Source organism: Eumetopias jubatus, unplaced genomic scaffold, assembly GCF_037043125.1.
Source record: "Eumetopias jubatus isolate StellerSeaLion01/CBP00866 unplaced genomic scaffold, mEumJub1_p1.0 scaffold_9, whole genome shotgun sequence".
In the NCBI taxonomy this organism is placed as follows: domain Eukaryota; kingdom Metazoa; phylum Chordata; class Mammalia; order Carnivora; family Otariidae; genus Eumetopias; species Eumetopias jubatus.
Genome location: NW_028274815.1, coordinates 96681688 through 96704480, shown reverse-complemented (window position 1 = coordinate 96704480; position 22793 = coordinate 96681688). Strand labels below are relative to the sequence as shown.

The window sequence follows — 22793 nt, the reverse complement described above, 5'->3', positions numbered from 1 at the left end:
GGAGGGGGTGATCTCTGTTCTTTATGTTTAAAAGTCTTAAATACGTTACTGGGACTTTAAGAAAATATTTTTAGATGAGTTTGGTGTTATTCAGTTGACTTTTTCCCAGAAAGAAAGGCTTCCAGGGCTTTACACTGTCCTCCTGTGTGGTGTGGTAAATTAATTGTATTACTGATCTTTACCCTTTCCTGTGTCTACACCTGTCCTAGCTTGGGCTGCTGTCACAAAAATACCATCCTGGATGGCTTATACATAACAAATAAACGAATTTATTTTTCACTGTTCTGGAGGCCAGACATCGCAAGGCCAGGATGGCAGCAAGGTGCCAGCTCTGGTAATAGCCCTTTTCTGGGTTGCAGACTGCCAGGTTGTCCTTTCAGCTTCATACGGTGGAGAGCAGAGAGGGGAAGCAAGCTGTCTTGTGACTCTAATTATAAGGGCACTAATCCCATTTATGAGGGCTCCACCCTCATGACCAAATCCAATCCTCATTAGTACCCAAAGGCACCACTTCTTAATACTATCATATTATGGGGGGAAAGTTTCACCATATGGATTCTGGGGGTACACAAACATTGCGTCCATAATAACACCCTTTGCCACATAGCGTGTGCCCTCCCACTATGACTCTGGGTTTGCTCATGTGTTCTTTGGCCAACAGGTGCAAGCAGAGGCTGGAAAAGTAGTCACATAGTTAGGACTTTTCATGCTCTGCCTCGCCTATGACTGTGTGCCAAGGTCAGCCCGTTGGAGAGTGAGGGTCACATGGCACAAGCACACCAGTTGATAGACAGACTGCCAGATGGGAGTGAGCCCAGAGGCGACAGAAGAATCACTCAACTGAACACAGCCCAAATTGCTGGTCCATTAACTCACAAGCTACATAAATGCTTACTGCTTTAAGCCAGGGAGTTTGGGGTTGGTTTGTTACACAGCATTTTTGCAGCAATGGATAACTAAGATATCTTTTTATCCATCAGGGACAATTTGGATGGGTTGTAAGAAGAGGCTAAATGTGTTGGCTTTACAGACAGTCATACCTGATAGAATTTAACTCAGAAGTTGCCCAGCAATCACCCACTTGGACATGCTTATGTCCTATTCAAAGGTAAATATAACAGTACCATTTTAAGTATATATATATGTGTGTGTCTTCAGGCCTTTAGCTTTGCCCAAAAAATGGGGTGCCTTCAGGTGGACCAGATCCCATCAATGGGCGCTGGTCTCTATTTCACATGTATGATAGCCTCGAGTGAGTTATTGGGGATTTTTATGAGTTTGGTGTAATTCAGCAATTAAAATCAGGGGCAGCAACCACTAGATGCCCATGTAACTTCCTTACACTGGTTAGGACAATATTGAGGTGGTTTTCCAGGGTGCTGATGCGAAATCATACGTGATCATTTAAATTTAAATTCATTGTAGGGGCACCTGGGTGGCTCGGGCAGTTAAGCATCTGACTCTTGGTTTTGGCTCAGGGTGGTGAGATCGAGTCTCTAGTGGGGCTCTGCAAGATCAGCATGGAGTCGGCTTGAGATTCTCTCTTCCTCTCCCTCTGCCCCTTCTCTCTCTTTCTCTCTCAAATAAATAAATAAAATCTTAAAAAATATTTAAATTCACTGTAACTAAATAAAATTAATCCAGTTCTTGTCATACCGGCCATAAGTCAATAGCTCCACAACCACAGAGGGCTAGTGGCTACTGCTTTGGATGGCATAGAGAGAACATTTTCATTATCTCAGAAAATTTTTTATGTTCACATTTCTTATTTACAACTTCTTTTCTGTCTACACCTCTCGTTTCTGCTGACCACTTGATTCTGACAGCCCCTCAGTCTGTACCCTTTGGGAAAAATGAATTATTGTTTTCTAGATTATTTAATAAAACTCAAGCTAGCCTGTTTTGACATTTACAACGTCCAACATTCTCTTCGTTTACAGGTCACAAAGCTAACTGACAGAGAGAGTATCCATCCTGCCAGAGCAGGGAGGCTTGGGGAGGAGTGAGGGCAGCTGGGAGAATCCCCCAGTTTGAGTTGTAAACTTGAGTTGTCCAACAAAACTTGAGGGGGACAGAGAGAAAATGAGGCATGAAGAGAGACTATTGGATAAAATTGTGCTCCACTGGTCAGGCGCTTCTGAACTTGCCCTCTCCATGCCCACCCCAGCTGAGCTAGCATTTGCTAGAGGACAGAGCTCAGAGCTTGTCTCCATTCTCTGCTTTCAAGGAGAGATTTTCCCCCAAAGCAACTTCTCCCCAGATCACTCCTGGCCTCTCTTCACCTCATTATTCACTGGATGGGATGACTTTTTTTTTGTTTTACTTGTTTTGATTTTATTTTTATTTTAAACAATCTCAGTTACAGAAAATTTGCAAGTACCCTAATTTCCTGAATAATCTTTAAAAATGTTTTTATTTTAATTCCAGTATAGTTATCATACAGTGTTATATTAGTTTCAGGTGTACAATATGGTGATTCAGCAGTTCCATACGTCACCTGGTGCTCATTAGGATAAGTGTACTCTTCATCTCCTTCACTTATTTCACCCATCTCCCCACCATGTCCCCAATGTTAACTATCTGTTTTTCTCTATAGTTAAAGAGTCTGTTTCTTGGTTTCTCTTTCTCTCTTTCTGTCTGTTTTGCTTTCCTTTGCTCATCTGTTTTCTTCCTTAAATTCCATGTATGGATGAAACCATATGGTATTTGTCTATCTCTGACTGATTTATTTCACTTAGCATTGTATTCTCTAGCTCCATCCATATTGTTGCAAATGGCAAGATTTCATTTTTTATGGGTGAATAATATTCCATTGTATATGTATACCACTTCTTTATTCATTCATCTATTGATGGACATGAGCTGCTTCCATAATTTAGTTATTGTATATAATGCTGCTGTAAACATAGGGGTGCATGTATCCCTTTGAATTAGTATTTTTATATTTTTTGAGTAAATACCAAGTAGAGTGATTACTGGGTCATAGGGTAGTTTTATTTTATTTAATTAATTAATTTATTTATTGTTATGTTAATCACCATACATTACATCATTAGTTTTTGATATAGTGTTCCATGATTCGTTGTTCGTGCATAACACCCAGTGCTCCACGCAGAATGTGCCCTCTTTAATACCCATCACCAGGCTAACCCATCCCCCCACCCTCCTCCCCTCTAGAACCCTCAGTTTGTTTTTCAGAATCCAAGGTCTCTCATGGTTCGTCTCCCCCTCCGACGTACTCCCCTTCATTCTTCTCCTCCTGCTATCTTCTTTTTCTTTTTTCTTAACATACGTTGCGTTATTTAAATGTTTCAGAAGTACAGACCTGTGATTCAACAATCTTGACCTATTCACAGCGCTCACCATAGCACATACCCTCCCCAATGTCTATCACCCAGCCACCCCATCCCTCCCGCCCTCCACCACCCCAGCAACCCTCAGTTTGTTTTCTGAGATTAGGAATTCCTCATATCAGTGAGGTCATATGATACATGTCTTTCTCTGATTGACTTATTTCACTCAGCATAACACCCTCCAGTTCCATCCACGTCGTTGCAAATGGCAAGATCTCAAGCCTTTTGTTGGCTGTATAATATTCCATTGTATATATATACCACTTCTTCTTTATCCATTCATCTGTCGATGGACATCTTGACTCTTTCCACAGTTTGGCTATTGTGGACATTGCTGCTATAAACATTGGGGTGCACGTACCCCTTCGGATCCCTACATTTGTATCTTTGGGGTAAATACCCAGTAGTGCAATTGCTAGATCGTATGGTAGCTCTATTTTCAACTGTTTGAGAAACCTCCATACTGTTTTCCAGAGGGATTGCACCAGCTTGCATTCCCACCAACAGTGTAGGAGGGTTCCCCTTTCTCCGCATCCCCGCCAACATCTGTCGTTTCCTGACTTGTTAATTTTAGCCATTCTGACTGGTGTGAGGGGGTTTCTCGTTGAGGTTTGGATTTGGTTTTCCCTGATGCCGGGCAATGTTTTGCACTTTTTCATGTGTCTGTTGGCCATTTGGATGTCTTCTTTGGAAAAATGTCTGTTCATGTCTTCTGCCCATTTCTTCATTGGATTATTTGTTCTTTGGGTGTTGAGTTTGATAAGTTCTTTATAGATATTGAATACTAGCCCTTTATCTGATATGTCATTTGCAAATATTTTCTCCCATTCTGTCGGTTGTCTTTTGGTTTTGTGGACTATTTCTTTGGCTGTGCAAAAGCTTTTTATCTTGATGAAATCCCAATAGTTCATTTTTGCCCTTGCTTCCCTTGCCTTTGGAGATGTTTCTAGGAAGAAATTGCTGCAGCTGAGGTCGAAGAAGTTGCTATTTGTGATCTCCTTTAGGATTTTGATGGACTCCTGTCTCACGTTTAGGTCTTTCAACCATTTGGAGTCTATTTTTGTGTGTGGTGTAAGGAAATGGTCCAGTTTCATTCTTCTGAATGTGGCTGTCCAATTTTCCCAACAGCATTTGTTGAAGAGACTGTCTTTTCTCCATTGGACAATTCTTTCCTGCTTTGTCAAAGATGAGTTGCCCATAGAGTTGAGGGTCCATTTCTGGGCTCTCTATTCTGTTCCATTGACCTATGTGTCTGTTTTTGTGCCAGTACCATACTGTCTTGATGATGACAGCTTTGTAATAGAGCTGGAAGTCCGGAATTGTGGTGCCACCAGCTTTGTTTTCTTTTTCAAGATTCCTCTGGCTATTCGGGGTCTCTTCTGGTTCCATACAAATTTTTGGATTATTTGTTCCATTTCTTTGAAAAAGGTGGATGGTATTTTGATGGGGATTGCATTGAATGTGTAGATTGCTCTAGGTAGCACTGACATATTCACAATGTCTGTTCTTCCAATCCATGAGCATGGAACGTTTTTCCATTTCTTTGTGTCTTCTTCAATTTCTTTCATGAGCATTTTGTAGTTTTCTGAGTACAGATCCTTTGCCTCTTTGGTTAAATTTATTCCTAGGTATCTTATGGTTTTGGGTGCAATTGTAAATGGGATCGACTCCTTGATTTGTCTCTCTTCTGTCTTGTTGTTGGTGTATAGGAATGCCACTGATTTCTGTGCATTGATTTTCTATCCTGCTACTTTACTGAATTCCTGTATGAGTTCTAGCAGCTTTGGGGTGGAGTCTTTTGGGTTTTCCACATCAGTATCATTTCATCTGCAAAGAGTGAGAGTTTGACTTCCTCTTTGCCGATTTGGATGCCTTTGATTTCTTTTTGTTGTCTGATTGCTGTGGCTAGGACTTCTAATACTATGTTGAATAGCAGTGGTGAGAGTGGACATCCCTGCCGCGTTCCTGACCTTAGGGGAAAAGCTCTCAGCTTTTCCCCATTGAGAATGATAGTCGCTGTAGGTTTTTCATAGATGGCTTTTATGATATTGAGGTATGTACCCTCTATCCCTATACTCTGAAGAGTTTTGATCAAGAAAGGATGCTGTACTTTGTCAAATGCTTTTTCTGCATCTATTGAGAGGATCATATGATTCTTGTTCTTTCTTTTGTTAATGTATTGTATCACGTTGATTGATTTGCAGATGTTGAACCAGCCTTATAGCCCAGGGATAAATCCCACTTGGTCATGGTGAATAATCCTTTTAATGTACTGTTGGATCTTATTGGCTAGGATTTTGGTGAGAATTTTTGCATCCATGTTCAAGGATATTGGTCTGTAATTCTCCTTTTTGATGGGATCTTTGTCTGGTTTTGGGATCAAGGTAATGGTGGCCTCATAAAACAAGTTTGGAAGTTTTCCTTCCATTTCTATTTTTTGGAACAGTTTCAGGAGAATAGGTATTAATTCTTCTTTAAATGTCTGATCGAATTCCACTGGGAAGCCATCTGGCCCTGGGCTTTTGTTTCTTGGGAGATTTTTGATGACTGCTTCAATTTCCTTTGTGGTTATAGGTCTGTTCAGGTTTTCTATTTCTTCCTGCTTCAATTTTGGTAGTTGATACATCTCTAGGAATGCACCCATTTCTTCCAGGTTATCTAATTTGCTGGTATATAGTTGCTCATACTATGTTCTTATAATTGTTTGTATTTCTTTGGTGTTGGTTGTGATCTCTCCTCTTTCATTCATGATTTTGTTGATTTGGGTCCTTTCTCTTTTCTTTTTGATAAGTCTGGCCAGGAGTTTATCAATCTTGTTCATTCTTTCAAAGAACCAGCTCCTAGTTTTGTTGATCTGTTCTACTGTTCTTTTGGTTTCTAGTTCATTGATTTCTGCTCTGATCTTTATTATTTCTCTTCTCCTGCTGGGTTTAGGCTTTATTTGCTGTTCTTTCTCCAGCTCCTTTAGGTGTAGGGTTAGGTTGTGTATTTGAGACCTTTCTTGTTTCTTGAGAAAGGCTTGTATTGCTATATACTTTCCTCTCAGGACTGCCTTTGCTGCATCCCAAAGATTTTGAACAGTTGTGTTTTCATTTTCATTGGTTTCCATGAATTTTTTAAATTCTTCTTTAATTTCCTGGTTGACCCATTCATTCTTTAGTAGGATGCTCTATGGCCTCCATGTATTTGAGTTCTTTCTGACTTTCCTCTTGTGATTGAGTTCTAGTTTCAAAGCATTGTGGTCTGACAATATGCAGGGAATGATCCCAATTTTTTGTACTGGTTGAGACCTGATTTGTGATCTAGGATGTGATCAATTCTGGAGAGTGTTCCATGGGCACTAGAGAAGAATGTGTATTCTGTTGCTTTGGGATGCAATGTTCTGAATATGTCTGTGAAGTCCATTTGGTCCAGTGTGTCATTTAAAATCTTTATTTCCTTGTTGATCTTTCGCTTAGATGATCTGTCCATTTCAGTGAGGGGGGTGCTAAAGTCCCCCACTATTATTGTATTGTTGTCAGTGTGTTTCTTTGCTTTTGTTATTAATTGGCTTATATAATTGGCTTATATAATTGGCTGCTCCCACGTTAGGGGCATAGATATTTACAATTGTTAGATCTTCTTGTTGGATAGACCCTTTAAGTAGGATATAGTGTCCTTCTTCATCTCTTATTACAGTCTTTGTTTTAAAATCTAATTTGTCTGATACAAGGATTGCCACCCCAGCTTTCCTTTGGTGTCCATTAGCATGGTAAATGGTTTTCCACCCCCTCACTTTCAATCTGGGGGTGTCTTTGGGTCTAAAATGAGTCTCTTGCAGACAGCATATTGATGGGTCTTGTTTTTTAATCCAATCTGATAGCCTGTGTCTTTTGATTGGGGCATTGAGCCCATTTACATTCAGGGTAACTATTGAAAGGTATGAATTTAGTGCCATTGTATTGCCTGTAAGGTGACTGTTACTGTATATTGTCTGTGTTCCTTTCTGATCTATGCTGCTTTTAGGCTCTCTTTTTGCTTAGAGGACCTCTTTCAATATTTCTTTTAGGGCTGGTTTCGTGTTTGCAAATTCCTTTAGTTTTTGTTTGTCCTGGAAGCTTTTTGTCTCTCCTTCTATTTTCGATGATAGCCTAGCTGGTTATAGTATTCTTGGCTGCCTATTTTTCTCATTTAGTGCTCTGAAGATATCATGCCAGTCCTTTCTGGCCTGCCAGGTCTCTGTGGGTAGGTCTGTTGCCAATCTAATGTTTCTACCATTGTAGGTTACATATCTCTTCTCCCGAGCTGCTTTCAGGATTTTCTCTTTGTCTCTGAGACTCATAAGTTTTACTATTAGATGTCGGGGTGTTGACCTATTTTTATTGATTTTGAGAGGGGTTCTCTGTGCCTCCTGGATTTTGATGCCTGTTTCCTTCCCCACATTAGGGATGTTCTCTGCTATTATTTGCTCCAATATACCTTCTGCCCCTCTCTCTCTTTCTTCTTCTTCTGGGATCCCAATTATTCTAATGTTGTTTCATCTTATCGTATCGCTTATCTCTCGAATTCTGCCCTCGTGATCCTGTAGTTGTTTCTCTCTCTTTTTCTCAGCCTCTTTATTTTCCATCATTTGGTCTTCTATATCGCTGATTCTTTCTTCTCCCTCATTTATCCTAGCAGTTAGTACCCCCATTTTTGATTGCACCTCATTAATAGCCTTTTTGATTTTGACTTGGTTAGATTTTAGTTCTTTTAGTTCTCCAGAAAGCGTTTCTCTAATAACTTCCACACTTTTTTCAAGCTCAGCTAGTATCTTTAAAGTCATGATTCTGAACTCTAGGTCCTACATCGTACTAATGTCAGTATTGAGTAGGTCCCTGGCAGACGGTACTACCTCCTGTTCTTTTTGCTGAGGTGATTTTTTTCGTCTTGTCATTTTGTCCAGAGGAGAACAGATGAATGAGAGAACAGAATGCTAACGGGTTAACAACGTCTCCAGCAAATATACTGTATACAAATCAGAAAAGACCTGAAACCAGGGGACAAGAAAGGGAAAGGAAGAAGAGAAAAAAAAAAGGGAAAAGAAAAAGATAAAAAGAAACAAAAACAGAACAAAACAAACTAAAACAGAATATGATCAAATATGATCAGGCTAGTGCATAGATCAGTGCCACACACTAGATTTTGGGCATATTTTGGTCTGTTAGAAGAAAGTGCCTGCTAAAATTTTAAAGGAAGAAATACTTATATATGTACAAAATAAGGGTTGATACAATGAAGGGATGGCAGATAACTGTAAAGATGAAAAATATAAAAGATTTTATAAAAGGAATTGATAAGATAAGAAGTTGTTTTTAAAAAGAAAGAAGAAGATTTAAAAAGAAAAAAAAAGAAAAAAAGAAAAAGAAAGGGAGAGAATGTGATCAGGCAGGAGAATAGAACAAAGCCATACACTAGTGATTTAGGGTATATTTTGATCTGTTAGAAGAAATTGTATTTCAAAATTTTAAAGAGAGAACAACTTATATATATATGCCAAAAATAAGGGTAACTACTATGAAGGGATAAAAATATGACTCTAAAAATGAAAAATAAAAAATGTTTTTTTAAAAAAAGGGATTGATAAGATGTTGTTTGGAAAAGGGAAAAAGAAAAATTCAAAATAAACAGTTAAAAAATTAACTTTGAAAAACTAATGAATTATGGTAAAAAAGCCATGAATTCTATGTGCAGTATTCCCCTAGCGGTGGAGTTCTCCCTTTCTCCTTGATTGGTAAACTTGGTCTTGGCTTGCTGGCTGTTTGTGCTGATCTTCTCAGGGAGGGGCCTGTTGCCGTGGTTCCCAAATGTGTTTGCCAGAGGCGGAATTGCCCTGCCCTTGTGAGTCCAGGATAAGCAAGGTGCTCCGGTTTGCTCTCAGGAGCTTTTGTTTCCTGCAAGCTCTTGGTACAGCTTTGGAGGACCAGGGTGAAAATGGTGGCCTCCCAATCTCCGCCTGGAGGAGCTGAGAACTCGGGGCCATGCTGCTCAGTGCGCCCACAGAGAAAAGCAGTCACTCCCGTCTCCCCGGTCTCCGGCCGCACTCCGTACTCACCTGGCCTGTGATCGAGCATTTCTATGTCTGGCACCCGACCCCGTGTGGTCTCCAAACCCAGCAGATCCCTGTGGTGCGCTCCCGCGCCACTCCTCCCAGGGGAGGAAGGGGAGTCTCCCTGGCTCTGCCACTTTTTGGGTCCCTGCTGGAGGAGCAGTAGCTCGACTGGGCCGCGGATCACAGTTTATGGCAACCCCGAGCTGAGAGCCCGCGCCTCAGCTCCGTCTCTGCAGCCGGCTTCCCTGCTCCGATACCTGGGAGCTCTGCCGCAGTCAGGCACCCCCGTGACCCCGAGGGTCCTGAGATCACACTGTCCCGCGAGGGTTCCATCCCCCGCTTAGCCACTGGAGCGACGTCCTTCAGCGGAGCCGACTTCTAAAAGTTCCAATTTTGTGCTCCGCGGCTGTATCACTTGCCAGAAGCGGCCAACGGAGGCCCCCTCCCCCGCCGTCTATCGTCCCGAATATCGCCTCGGATTCACTTCTCTGCACGTCCTACCTTACAGTAAGTGGTCGCTTTTCTGTTCAGAGTGTTGTTACTCTTCTTATCTTCGATCTCCTGTTGAGTTCGTAGGTGTTCAGAATGGTTTGATCCCTATTCAGCTGAATTCCTGAGACCAGATGAAATCCAGGTCTCCTACTCCTCCGCCATCTTGCTCCGCCCCCCCGTAAATTCGGGATCCCAATTATTCTAATGTTGTTTCGTCTTATCATATTGCTTATCTCTCGAATTCTGCCCTCGTGATCCTGTAGTTGTTTCTCTTTTTCTCAGCCTCTTTATTTTCCATCATTTGGTCTTCTATATCGCTGTTTCTCTCTTCTGCCTCATTTATCCTAGCAGTTAGTGCCCCCATTTTTGATTGCACCTCATTAATAGCCTTTTTGATTTCGACTTGGTTAGATTTTAGTTCTTTTAGTTCTCCAGAAAGGGTTTCTCTAATAACTTCCACGCTTTTTTCAAGCCCAGCTAGTATCTTTAAAGCCATGATTCTGAACTCTAGGTCCGACATCGTACTAATGTCCGTATTGAGTAGGTCCCTGGCTGACGGTACTACCTCTTGTTCTTTTTGCTGAGGTGATTTTTTTCCTCTTGTCATTTTGTCAGAGGAGAATAGATGAATGAGAGAACAAAATGCTAACAGGTTAATAACGTCTCCAGCAAATATACTGTATACAAATCAGAAAAGACCTGAAACCAGGGGAAAAGAAAGGGAAAGAAAGAAAAATGAAAAAAAAAGAAAAAGATAAAAACAAAAACAGAACAATACAAAAAAAGAGAATATTAATAAATATGATCAGACTAGTGCACAGATCAGTGCCACACACTAGATTTTGGGCGTATTTTGGTCTGTTAGAAAAAAGTGACCCCTAAAATTTTAAAGAAAGAAAGACTTATATATATGTACAAAATATGGGTTGATTCAATGAAGGGATAGAAGATGACTGTAAAGATGAAAATTATAAAAGATTTTATAAAAGGAATTTATAAGATAAGAAGTTGTTTGAAAAAGAAAGCAGAATATTTAAAAAAAAAGGGAGAAAATGTGATCAGGTAGGAGAATAGAACAAAGCCATACACTAGTGATTTAGGGTATATTTTGATCTGTTAGAAGAAATTGTATCTCAAAATTTTAAAGAGAGAACAGCTTATATATATATGCCAAAAATAAGGGTAACTAGTATGAAGGGATAAAATATGAGTCTAAAAATGAAAAATAAAAAATGTTTTTTTAAAAAAGGGATTGATAAGATGTTGGTTGAAAAAGGGAAAAAGAAAAAATTCAAAAAACAAACCAGTTAAAAAAAATTAACTTTGAAAGACTAATGAATCATGTTAAAAAAAAGCCGTGAATTCTATGTGCAGTATTCCCCTAGCGCCGGAGTTCTCCCGTTCTCCTTGATTGGTAAACTTGGTCTTGGCTTGCTGGCTGTTCGTGCTGATCTTCTGGGGGAGGGGCCTGTTCCCGTGGTTCCCAAATGTCTTTGCCAGAGGCGCAATTGTCCCGCCCTTGTCGGTCTGGGCTAAGCAAGCTGCTCGGCTTTGCTCTCGGGAGCTTTTGTTCCCTGCAAGCTCTGGTACAGCTTTGGAGGACCAGGGTGAAAATGGTGGCCTCCCAATCTCTGCCCAGAGGAGCTGAGAACTCGGGGCCCCGCTCCTCAGTGCGCCCCCAGAGAAAAGCAGTCACTCCCGTCTCCCTGGTCTCCGGCTGCACTCCGTGCTCACCCGGCCTGTGACCGAGCGTTTCTATCTCTGGCACCCGACCCCGTGTGGAGTCTCCAAACCCAGCAGATCCCTGCGGCGCGCTCCCCCGCGCCGCTCCTCCCTGGGGAAGAAGGAGAGTCTGTCCGGATCTGCCACTTGTTGGGTCCCTGCTGGAGGAGTAGCAGTCCGACTGGGCCGTGCATCACAGTTTATGGCAACCCCGGGCTGAGAGCCCGCGCCTCGGCTCTGTCTCTGCAGCCAGCTTCCCCGCTCCAATACCTGGGAGCTCTGCCGCACTCAGGCACCCCCGGTATTTCTGTGACCCCAAGGGTCCTGAGACCCGTGAGGGTTCCGCCCCCCGCTTAGCCACTGGAGCGACGTCCCTCAGCGGGGCCGACTTCTAAAAGTGCTGATTTTGTGCTCCACGGCTGTATCACTTGCCAGAAGCGGCCGACGGAGGCCCCCCTCCCCCGCCATCTATCCTCCCGAATATCGCCTCGGATTCACTTCTCTTCACGTCCTACCTTCCAGAAAGTGGTCGCTTTTTTGTTCAGAGAGTTGTTGCTATTCTTCTCTTCGATCTCCTGTTGAGTTCATAGGTGTTTAGTACGGTTTGATCCCTATTCACCTGAATTCCCGAGACCAGATGAAATCCAGGTCTCCTAGTCCTCCGCCATCTTGCTCTGCCTCCTATTTTTAACTTTTTGAGGAACGTCCATATTGTTTTCCACAGTGGCTCTACTGGTTTGCGTTCCCACCAACAGTTCACAAGGGTTCCTTTTTCTCCACATCCTCACCAATCCCATTGTTTTTTGTGTTTTTGACTTTAGCCTTTTTCACCGGTGAAAGGTAGTATCTCATTGTGGTTTTGATTTGTATTTTTTTGATGATGAGTGATGTGGAGCATCTTTTCATGTGTCTGTTGGCCATCTGGATATCTTATTTGGAAAAATGTCTCTCATGTCTTCTGCCCATTTTTTAATTGGATTATTCATTTTTGGGGGTGTTGAGTTGTATCAATTCTTTATATATTTTAGATGCTAACCCTTTTGGATATTTCATTTGCAAATATATTCTCCCTTTGAGTAGGTTGCCTTTTAGTTTTGTTGATTGTATCCTTCACTGTGCAGAAGCTTTTTATTTTGATGAAGTCCCAATAGTTTATTTTTGTTTTTATTTCCCTTGCCTTAGGAGACATATCTAGAAAGATGATGTGATAGCCGATGTTAGAGAAATTACTTCCTGTGTTCTCTTCTAGGATTTTGTAATTTCAGGTCTCACATTTAGGTCTTTAATCCATTTTGAGTTTATTTTTGTGTTTGGTGTAAGAAAGTGGTCTGGTTTTCATTCTTTTGCATGTAGTTGTCCAGTTTTCCCAACACCATTTGTTGAGGAGACTATCTTTTTCCCATTCAATGTTCTTTCCTGCTTTATTGAAGATTAATTGACCATATTAACTGTGGGTTTATTTCTGGGTTTTCTATTCTTTTCTATTGATTTATGTGTCATTTTTTTTTTTTTTTTTTTTTTGCTGGTACCATACTGTTTTGATTACTACAGCTTTGTAATATAATTTGAAGCCTGGAATTGTGATGCCTCCAACAATGCTTTTCTTCTTAAAGACTGCTTTGGCTATTTGAGGTCTTTGCGGTTCTATACAAATTTTAGGATTGTTTGTTCTAGTTCTGTGAAAAATGCTGTTGGTATTTTGATAGGAGTTGCATTAAATGTGTAGTTGCTTTGGGTAGTATAGATATTTTAACAATACTTGTTCTTCCAATTCATGGGCATGAAATGTCTTTCCATTTCTTTACATCATCTTCAATTTCTTTCATTGGTGTTTTATAGTTTTTGGAGTACAGGTCTTTCATCTCTTTGATTAATTTTATTCCTAGGTATTTTATTATTTTTGGTGCAACTGTAAATGGGATTGTTTTCTTAATTTCTTTTTCTGCTGCTTCAGTATTAATGTATAGAAATGCAAAAGATTTCTGTACATTGATTTTGTATCCTGCAACTGCTGAATTCATTTATCAATTCTAGCAGTTTTTTGATGGAGTCTAAGGTTTTTCTCTATATAGTATCATGTCATCTGCAAATAATGAAAGTTTTACTCTTTCCTTACCAATTTGGATGCCTTTTATTTCTTTTTGTTGTTTGACTGCTGTGTTGAATAGAAATGGTGAGAGTCGATATCCTTGTCTTGTTCCTGACCTTAAACAAAGGGGGAAAGCTTTCAGTTTTTTCCCATTGAGTAGGTGTTCACTGTGGGTTTTTCATGTAAGGCCTTTATTATGTTGAAGTATGTTCCCTCTTAAGCTACTTTGTTGGGGGTTTTTATCATGATGTTTGTGATGACTTTTTTGGGTGCTTGATCTGGGAAGTATAAACTGAGCTCCTCCATGTCCAGAACTTTCCCTTGGTGGGCCCCTTAGTACTAACCTCCCAGGCAGAGGCCTCCCAGGATGGGGGCTGATAGGTAGTTGGATGGCTCTGCCTTGCATTGTGGGATGTAGTTGGCAAGTCCACTAGAGCCTCATATTAAGTACTTTCCTTCAACTGTCCTTCCCTCAGTTATCACTTAAGTTTTCTTTATTTAAGTAATCTCTACACCCAACATGGGGCTTGAACTCACAACCCCAAGATCAAGAGTCAGATGCTTTTTCAGCTGAGCCAGCCATGTGCCCCACTCCCTTGGTTATCACTTAAGGGTAAACTTTTGGTTTCCATCTGCCATTCCTTGTCTTAGTTCTCAATTTCTTTAGAATTCAGATGAGGAAGAGAAATGCTGTTTACTGGATGTTCCCACTGACCCCATAGTCTTGGTAAAGTGTTTTCTGCCCTTGCTTGATTTGGGCTACACCTGTGCACCCATCTCCAGTTTAGCATGTGTCTGACCTCCAAAGCCTGAAGTATATCCAGCTAGTTGTTTGTGCAGATTTTACTGCATGGGGGCGGGGGTTGGGGCTTGATAGAGGCCGATGTGGTTTAAACTGAGGTGTGAAGGAAGGACAGAGTTTGGATGGAATTAGAGGGCAGGATGCACAAACCTAGAGGCAGGAAGTTCAAGGACGGTTCAGGAGGGAAATGTAAAACCATTTGGTCTGCTGGGCTTCTGCAGGTACATGATGAGAGATAGTCTGGAGAGATAGGGATCATTGACTGGTGATATTTCTCTTCACCTCAAAGTCATCAGCATCTTTGCTCACCTTCCTTTGCTTGCTCTGTGTTGGACAGGAAGAGGGATCCTCCATGCTCCTTTGAGGCCCACCCTCTTCTTCCCTACCACCTTCTGCAGGATCTTGTTTCCTTTTGTGTCCCATCTTATGAGACGAGCTAACCTTACAGAGCATTTATCTGTGCCAGATACTTTCTGAGGATTATCTCATTTCATCCTTACCACAAAAGTTTGGCACTTGTGTATGCTGTTATCCTCACTTTGTGGTGGAGAAACGGAAACACTACATGGATGGGCAGCTTGCCCAGGGTCCTATTGCTAGGATCGAAACCCAGGCTGGGGTGAAGCTCCTCTAGCACTATAGCTTCCTCCCATTTCCCTTGCATTTTCTGCTCCTTTTCTACTTCCCTTCTGGGTATAAATGTGTTCACATCTCCCTTCTCCTAAGAAACACTTCTCTCCATTGTCCTGTCTCCTCAGCCTTCCCTCCTGCTTCTCTCCCTCCCTTTATAGCCAAACATTTTGAGGGGTCTTCTTAAGGCCAGTGCTTCACCACCATCACTGCCACTTTGCTCCCAGAGGTGTAACACTCATTAATGGCTTTTGTCTCGATTCCCACTTTTGCAGTTGTTTTGAAGCTTCAGACTGTTTCAACCATTCCTCTCCCTTCCATTCCATCTTAGAGTCTGTCTTGAGATTGCAACTGAGATGTTGGCCAAGGTCCAGTCATCTGATGGTTTGAGTGAGTCTGGAGGATCTGCTTACAAGACGCCTCACTCATGTGGTTGTGGGCAGGAGGCCTTAGTCCCTTAGCATGCACACCTGTCCATAGGGCCACTGGGGTGTTCTCACAACGTGGCAGGTGATTTCACCTAGAGTTAGCAGTTCCAGGGAGAACAGATAGGAAGCCACAATGCCTTTAGACTGTGTGAACATATTGTAAGACCACCACATGTATCTTTCTGTGGTACTTGCAATAGTTTGCATTATATATTAGATTAGATAGATATATTAGATATATTAGATAGTTTGCACTATATATTAGATATGTATGTGTATGTTTTTCTCTCCTAAGGTAAACTGCTTTTTCGACATACTTATTTTTCTTTGTGTATTCTTTTGTTCTTGTGGTAAAAAAATACATGACATAAAATTTACCATTTTGGCCATTTTTAAGTGTGCAGTTAGGTGGCATTAAGTACATTCACATTGTTCTGCAACCATCACCACCATTCATCTTTAGAACTTTTTATCTTCTGGGGCACCTGGGTGGCTCAGTTGGTTAAGCATCTGACTCTTGGTTTCAGCTCAGGTTGTGATCTCATGGGTCGCGATCTCATGGGTCCTGGGATCAAGCTCTGCGTTGGGCTCTGTGCTCAATGGGGAGTCTGCTTGAAGATTCTTTCCCTCCGCCCCTCCCGCACACTCCCTCTCTCTCTAAAATAAATAAGTAAATCTTAAAAAAAGAGAGAGAGAAAACTTTTTTATCTTCCTATACTGAAACTATGTGCCCATTAAATGGGAATTCTCCATTTCTTTCCTCTTTTCAGCCCCTGGCAACCACTGTTCTTTTTTCCATTTCTGTGGATTTGACTATTCTAGGTACTTAATATAAGTGGAATCATACACTACTTGTCTTTTGTGTCTAGCTGATTTCACTTAGCATAGTGTCTTCAAGTTTCTTCCAAGTTGTAGCGTGTATAGGAATTTCATTCCTTTCTAAGACTGAATAATATTCTATCATGTGTCTATCACATTTTTGAAAAGATATGTGTTTTTATTATTTTTTCTTATTTTAAAGAATTTAATTCCAAGATAGTTAACATACAGTGTTATATTAGTTTCAGGTGTACAATATAATAATTCAGTAAGTCTATGTATCACTCAGTACTCACAATGACAAGTGCATTCCTTAGTCCCCATCACCTATTTCCCCCATCCCCCCACCCACCTCCCCTCTGGTTACCATCAATTTGTTCTCTATAGTTAAGAGTCTGTTTCTTGATTTGTCTCTTTTTTCCTTTGCTCATTTTATACCATATTTCGTTTATCCATTCATACATCAGCGGACACGAGTTGTTTCCATCTCTTGGCTGTTATGAAGAATGTTGCTATGAACATGAATGCACTAATATCTGTACACATGCCTGCTTTCACTTATGTACCAGAAGTGGAACTCTGGATCATATAGTAATTCTGTGATTAATTCTCTGAGGAGCCACCATACTGTTTCCCACAGTGCTGCACCATTCTCCATCCCCACCAGCAGTACCCAAGGGTTCGGATCTCGTCATATTCTTGCCAGCAGCCGTTTTCCGTCTGTGTGCAGCCCAGGGCTTTCCACAGTCAATGTGCAGCAAATATGTTGAGGGGTTGGGTATAGTGGCAAACCTGAGGATCCCTGAATTCTCACATTGTCCAAATTCTTGTAGAACTTTTGATGAAATTTAGTGAGGAAAAAAATCTGAGGAATTCTGGAACATTTCCTCAGAATACCTAACCTTTAGAAAGGGGTCATCCTGATGACAATGATGACGGTGAGTTGTGGGGAGCCCTTCCTGTCTGCAGTGAGCTGTCTTTCCTTCTTCAGTGCTGGCTAATTATTGCCAGATAAAGATGTGGGTCCAAGGTTATGGATCCTTCCATGAATAAGAAAGCCACAAATCTGGATCTTTTTTTTTTTTTTTAAGATTTTATTTATTTATTTGACAGAGAGAGAGACAGCGAGAGAGGGAACACAAGTAGGGTGGGTGGGAGAGGGAGAAGCAGGCTTCCCACAGAGCAGGGAGCCCGATGCGGGGCTCGATCCCAGGACCCTGGGATCATGACCTGAGCCGAAGGCAGATGCTTAATGACTGAGCCACCCAGGCGCCCCAACACAAATCTGGATCTTAAACTGTGGACTTTCTCCTTTTGTGTGTCCGTAGCTGTGGCAGATTGCATTGTCTGCCCCAGTTTTTCTCTTCTCCCTGCCTCTTGCCCCGTCATGGCCCCTCCGTGGGTAGAGTGTGCTTCCCCAACCTTTGACTTTGCGCCTGGGTCTGAGAGTTGCTTTTGCTGCTGGTCCATGGGCAGGAGTGGCATTGAGCCAGGGTCGAGCCTGGGCCTTTCTACTTGCTGCCCTTGTACTTCTGCTGTTACCACAGGAGGGACACGCCTGGCTGGCCCATTGATTGCAGACAGAAGGTGAGAGACATATGTGTCCAGAAGAGCAGCTGAGCCCATCTCAGCCCAGAGCAGCAGACCCCAGCCACCCAAAAGACATGTGAGAAATAACCATTTAATGTGATATGCTTCTAAAATTTTGAGGCTGTTTGTTTTGCCATATAATATAGCAAGAGTTAACTGATAGAAGAATTAATCAAGTTAAAATTATGCATCATAGTGTAATAATCGCAACTGACAGATATAGGACCTAAAAGAAAAAAAGGCCCCAGTATTCCAGTTTTGGCTTGTGCCCTCTGCTTTAGACAGAACTCATGCCAGTGGCAATGCGGATCTGTTCATGCTTCTTTTTGTTTTTAAAGTCAGGTTTACTGAGGTATAATTTACATACTTAAATGCATCCCTTTTAGTATACAGTTCTGGATTTTGACAAATACATACAATTGTGTAACCACAAGCACAATCAAGAAAAGTTCAATCACTGTCCCCCACCCCGACCAAAAAGAAATTCTTTGTGTCCCTTTGTAGACAAACTCACTTCCCCTAACACACTGGTCATTTCTTTTTTCTTTTTGCAGTTTTGCCATTTTTAGAATGCTGTATGAATAGAGTCATATAATATGTCATCCTCTGAATCTGGCTTCTTCCTTTCAGCATAATGTGTCTGAGGTTCATCTGTGTTGTGGAGTGAATCAAGAGATTATTCCTTTTTGTTGCCAAGTAGTATTCCATTCTATGGTTATGCCAGTTTGCTTATCCGATCTTCTGTTGATGAACAGAAGATGAAGGACATAAGAAAAGATTTGGATTGTCTGCTAGTGTTTTGCTTTAATGGATGATGCTTCTGGGAACACTCATTCTATGTCCTTCTGTAGACATGTTTTCATTTCTCTTGCATAACTACGCAAGAGGAGAACCTATGGGTTGTGTGCCGAGTGTATGTTTGACTTTTACCACCCTACCAAGCAGTCTTCCATATCAGCAGCAGCAGTGTTTTGCACTCCCACCAACCCTGCACAGGAGCCCCAGTTGCTCCACAGCCTTGCCAACGCTTGCCATTGTCAGTCTTTCCAATATTCATGATTTTAGTGGGTGGGAAGAAGTATCTCACTGTAGTTTTAATTTGCGTGTCCTTGGGGACTCATGATGTTGAGCACCTTTCCAGGTGCATCTTGGCCATTCATACTGGAATTCCTTTAATGGTAGAAATACTTAGAAAAGATAGGAACTCATGAAGGGGACAAATATGGGCTTGGAATTGTGTTCCCCTCTGACATGCAGAGGCAGGAGTGGCAGCCTAGTTGGGGACCTGTCTGAATAATTCAGAATGAACAACCCTGCCCTGAGGAAAAGCAGATATGGGTGATGGGTGGTGGTGGGGGCTCAGTTTACTGTTGGTGGCTCACAGCAATCTTACTGAGGATTGCTCACCTGTTCATTTAAAATTCTCTATGCAGATGTCCATACCAGGTGGCCTCAGGGTAAAGTCTTGGTTTTGGAAGCCACTGGGTTTTGTTTAACTGCTCCATGTTGATCATACCAGCTCATCCATCATGTACCAAAGAAAATATGCCAAATCTTTTTTTTTTTTATTTTCCGCATTCCTCCCTGAGAGAACAAAGCTACCAGCAACTCCATTTAATGTAGCTTCACTTGTGTGTAAGAGCAGCATGGTTGGGAAAGGGCATAGGCACTCACTTGATGGAGCTCCCAATGGCCAAACCTGGGACAGTTTGAGCAAGCAAATACCTAATGATAATAATAGATTATGACCCACAGAATAAAATAAATATCCACAAGTCCCTACTGAGATAAAGACATATTTGAACAAATAAAAAAAATGAGGGAGAAGGGGCAGCTCTTCTTACAGCAAAATTCTATCGTTAAATCTAAAGCAAGTGATGGGGATGGAAAATGGACATTTGGTACACATCACATTGATGGACCTCTGATGGATGCAAAGAGAGGGCTGAAGTATGATATGAAACAGAATATTGGCAAAGTCTCAGTATCTCCTTATAAGTTACTAATTACAGAGGGAGAAATAGTAACTATAGTGGAGCAAACTGATAGACAACACTTTGATCAAGGTCAACATCACCAGTAATGGGACATATTGATACCATGTAGCCCCTGATATGATGCACCGAGAAGGGCATAAGATCATCTTTGTGGTATTTTGGACCAAAATGCATAACCTCAACCCAATCATGAAAAAACATCAGACTGACCCCAGTGAGGGACATTTTACAGAGGAACTAGCCAGTATTCAAAAGTGTCAAGGTCATGATAGACAAAGACTGAAGAACTCCCAGACTGGAGGGCACTAGGGAGACATAAAAACTAATTTCAGTGCAGGACTCTGGACCAGAAGGTGGATTCTGGACCAGAAAAGGGACATTAGTGGGACAGTTGGCAAAATTTGAGTATGATCTGTAGATTAGTTAATAGTATTGTACCCATATTTCTTTCCTGGTGTAGATCATTGTACTGTGCCATGTAAAATATTAACATTTGGGGAAGTGGGGTGCAGGTGATACAGGAACTCTACTGTTTTTATAACCTTTTTGTAAATCTGACATTATTTAAAAATAAAAGGAATATGTATATACATATAGGTTCTAGAGTCATTCTACCTCTGTTTAAACCTGGCTTCCCTACTTATTAGCTGTGTGACTTTGGGTAAGTCACTTCATTTCTCCTTGCCTCAGTTTCCCCTGTAAAATGGGAAGAAAAAGAGTACCTATCTCAGAGGGTTCTAATGAAGATTAAAAGTGTTCACACATGTGCAATGCCTACAACAGTGCCTTGGCTCAGACTGAGGGCTATGTTATTATATGCAATGATCATTTGAGGCCAGCAACATCTTCTATTTTTTTTTATTAACATATAATGTATTATTTGTTTCAGGGGTACAGGTTTGTGATTCATCAGTTTTACGCAATTAACAGTGCTCACCATAGCACATACCCTCCCCAGTGTCCATCACCCAGCCACTCCATCCCTCCCACTCCCCCTCCACTCCAGGAACCCTCAGTTTGTTTCCTGAGATTAAGAGTCTCTTATGGTTTGTCTCCCTCTCTGGGTTCATCTTGTTTCATTTTTCCCTCCCTTCCCCTATGATCCTCTGTCTTGTTTCTCAAATTCCTCATATCAGTGAGATCATATGATAATTGTCTTTCTCTGATTGACTTATTTCACTTAGCATAATACCTTCTAGTTCCATCCATGTCATTGCAAATGGCAAGATTTCATTTTTTGATGGCTGCATAATATTCCATTGTATATATACACCACATCTTCTTTATCCATTCATCTGTTGATGGACATCTAGGCTCTTTCCATAGTTTGGCTATTGTGGACATCGCAGCAGCATCTTCTATTGATCTTAGGGATATTCCTCCCCCTTCCCCTTCCCCATTTTCTCACTGTGCCTCTGAAGCTTTCTGATGCAAATCCCGGTACTGATTCTTTCTCCAACCAGCCATTTTTCTCTAAAAGCATTTCCCCTTCCACCAGCAGCTAGGTAATGCCGAATCTAGCAATAGGATCTGTGCCTTAAGGATTAAACACCATTGAAGGAATCAGAATAACTGCTCTGAATTAGGGTTGTCACCGGGAGAGGCCTGCATTGGAAAGACAGAGCTCATATCACCAAAGACCTTCTGGGGCCACTTTCTCTTATTCCCAGCATGGGGTCCAGAACTTTCTGGGCCTGTGAGACCAACAGCCCTGATTGGTTTGGGTGGTGGTTGTGTGGATCTGCCTCACAATTACCTATCTGAGGCCTCACCCCATGTCACATTTTAGTATCTGTTTGGCCAATAAGACTGCAGCACACACACCAGCCTCATTCCCTGCTTGGGCCTTACCTTTGATGTCACAATCTGACTTGTGGATATTAATCTGGCTACAGCTGCTCACAAACCAGACGGCAAGGTCAAGAGGACCAGCACAGTAAGATGTGGAAGAGAATCGACCATCAACCCAAGATCAAAGCAGTGGATGGACCTCAGGCAGGCCAGTTCAAGGAACTGGGTGCAGCTCGGGAACCTGCCATGCCACACCCTCTAGAGCTGTCAGAATTCCAGAGCTTCCCTGTATTTGAGGATATTAGCCATCACATCAAAGAGGTGGGGGCCCAGCTGGTAAAGAAAGTCAATGCCATCTTTCAGCTGGACATCACCAAAGAAGGGAAGACCATTCTGCAGTGGACCATTGATCTGAAGAATGGTTCTGGGGACATGTATCCCGGATCCGCCAGCCTTCCAGCAGACACCGTCTTCACAATCCCAGAACCTGTCTTCATGGAGTTGGTTTTGGGCAAAATGAACCCTCAGAAGGCTTTCCTTGCTGGCAAGTTCAAAGTGAGTGGCAAAGTTCTGCTTGGCCAGAAGCTGGAGAGAGTTTTCAAAGACTGGGCTAAATTTTAAGCATGTAAAGTACCAAGGAAATGACTAGAACGTCTCTTCAGTTATAATGTTGAGCAGAAATCATGCTTAAACTGAAGATTAAAACAAAAAATATCCAATATTTTTACTCATATTCTTCCTGTTCAAGTTTGATTAATTTTCCTGCTGATGTGTTAATTTTCAGTGAGGGTTCTAGAGCAGTAAAGAGTGTGGAGTGTATCACCTAAAATCTTTGTCTTTTTCTTTTTTTAGATTCATGTATGTTATAATAGCCACACATAGAGAAATGGGTGGTTTTGGCATTTGGATTTAAATGCTTTCATGATTGAGTTCCTGAGAATTTTGTTTGTTTGTGCCCCAAAGGGAAAGAAGTGCCAACCATCATTGTGTCGGTTTGCATTCCAGTTGGT

The 22793-nt window shown here is 41.6% G+C and overlaps 1 protein-coding gene across 1 annotated transcript; it reads left to right on the top strand.

The window, feature by feature from the left end:
• Positions 1 to 1030: 1030 nt before the first annotated feature.
• On the top strand, positions 1031 to 22423 carry SCP2D1 (SCP2 sterol binding domain containing 1). Its single transcript, XM_028112927.2, has 2 exons — positions 1031 to 1108; positions 21888 to 22423. Exon 2 carries the CDS (start codon positions 21934 to 21936, stop codon positions 22402 to 22404), a length of 471 nt encoding a protein of 156 aa, XP_027968728.2. The 5' UTR covers positions 1031 to 1108; positions 21888 to 21933; the 3' UTR covers positions 22405 to 22423.
• The last annotated feature ends 370 nt before the right edge of the window (positions 22424 to 22793 follow it).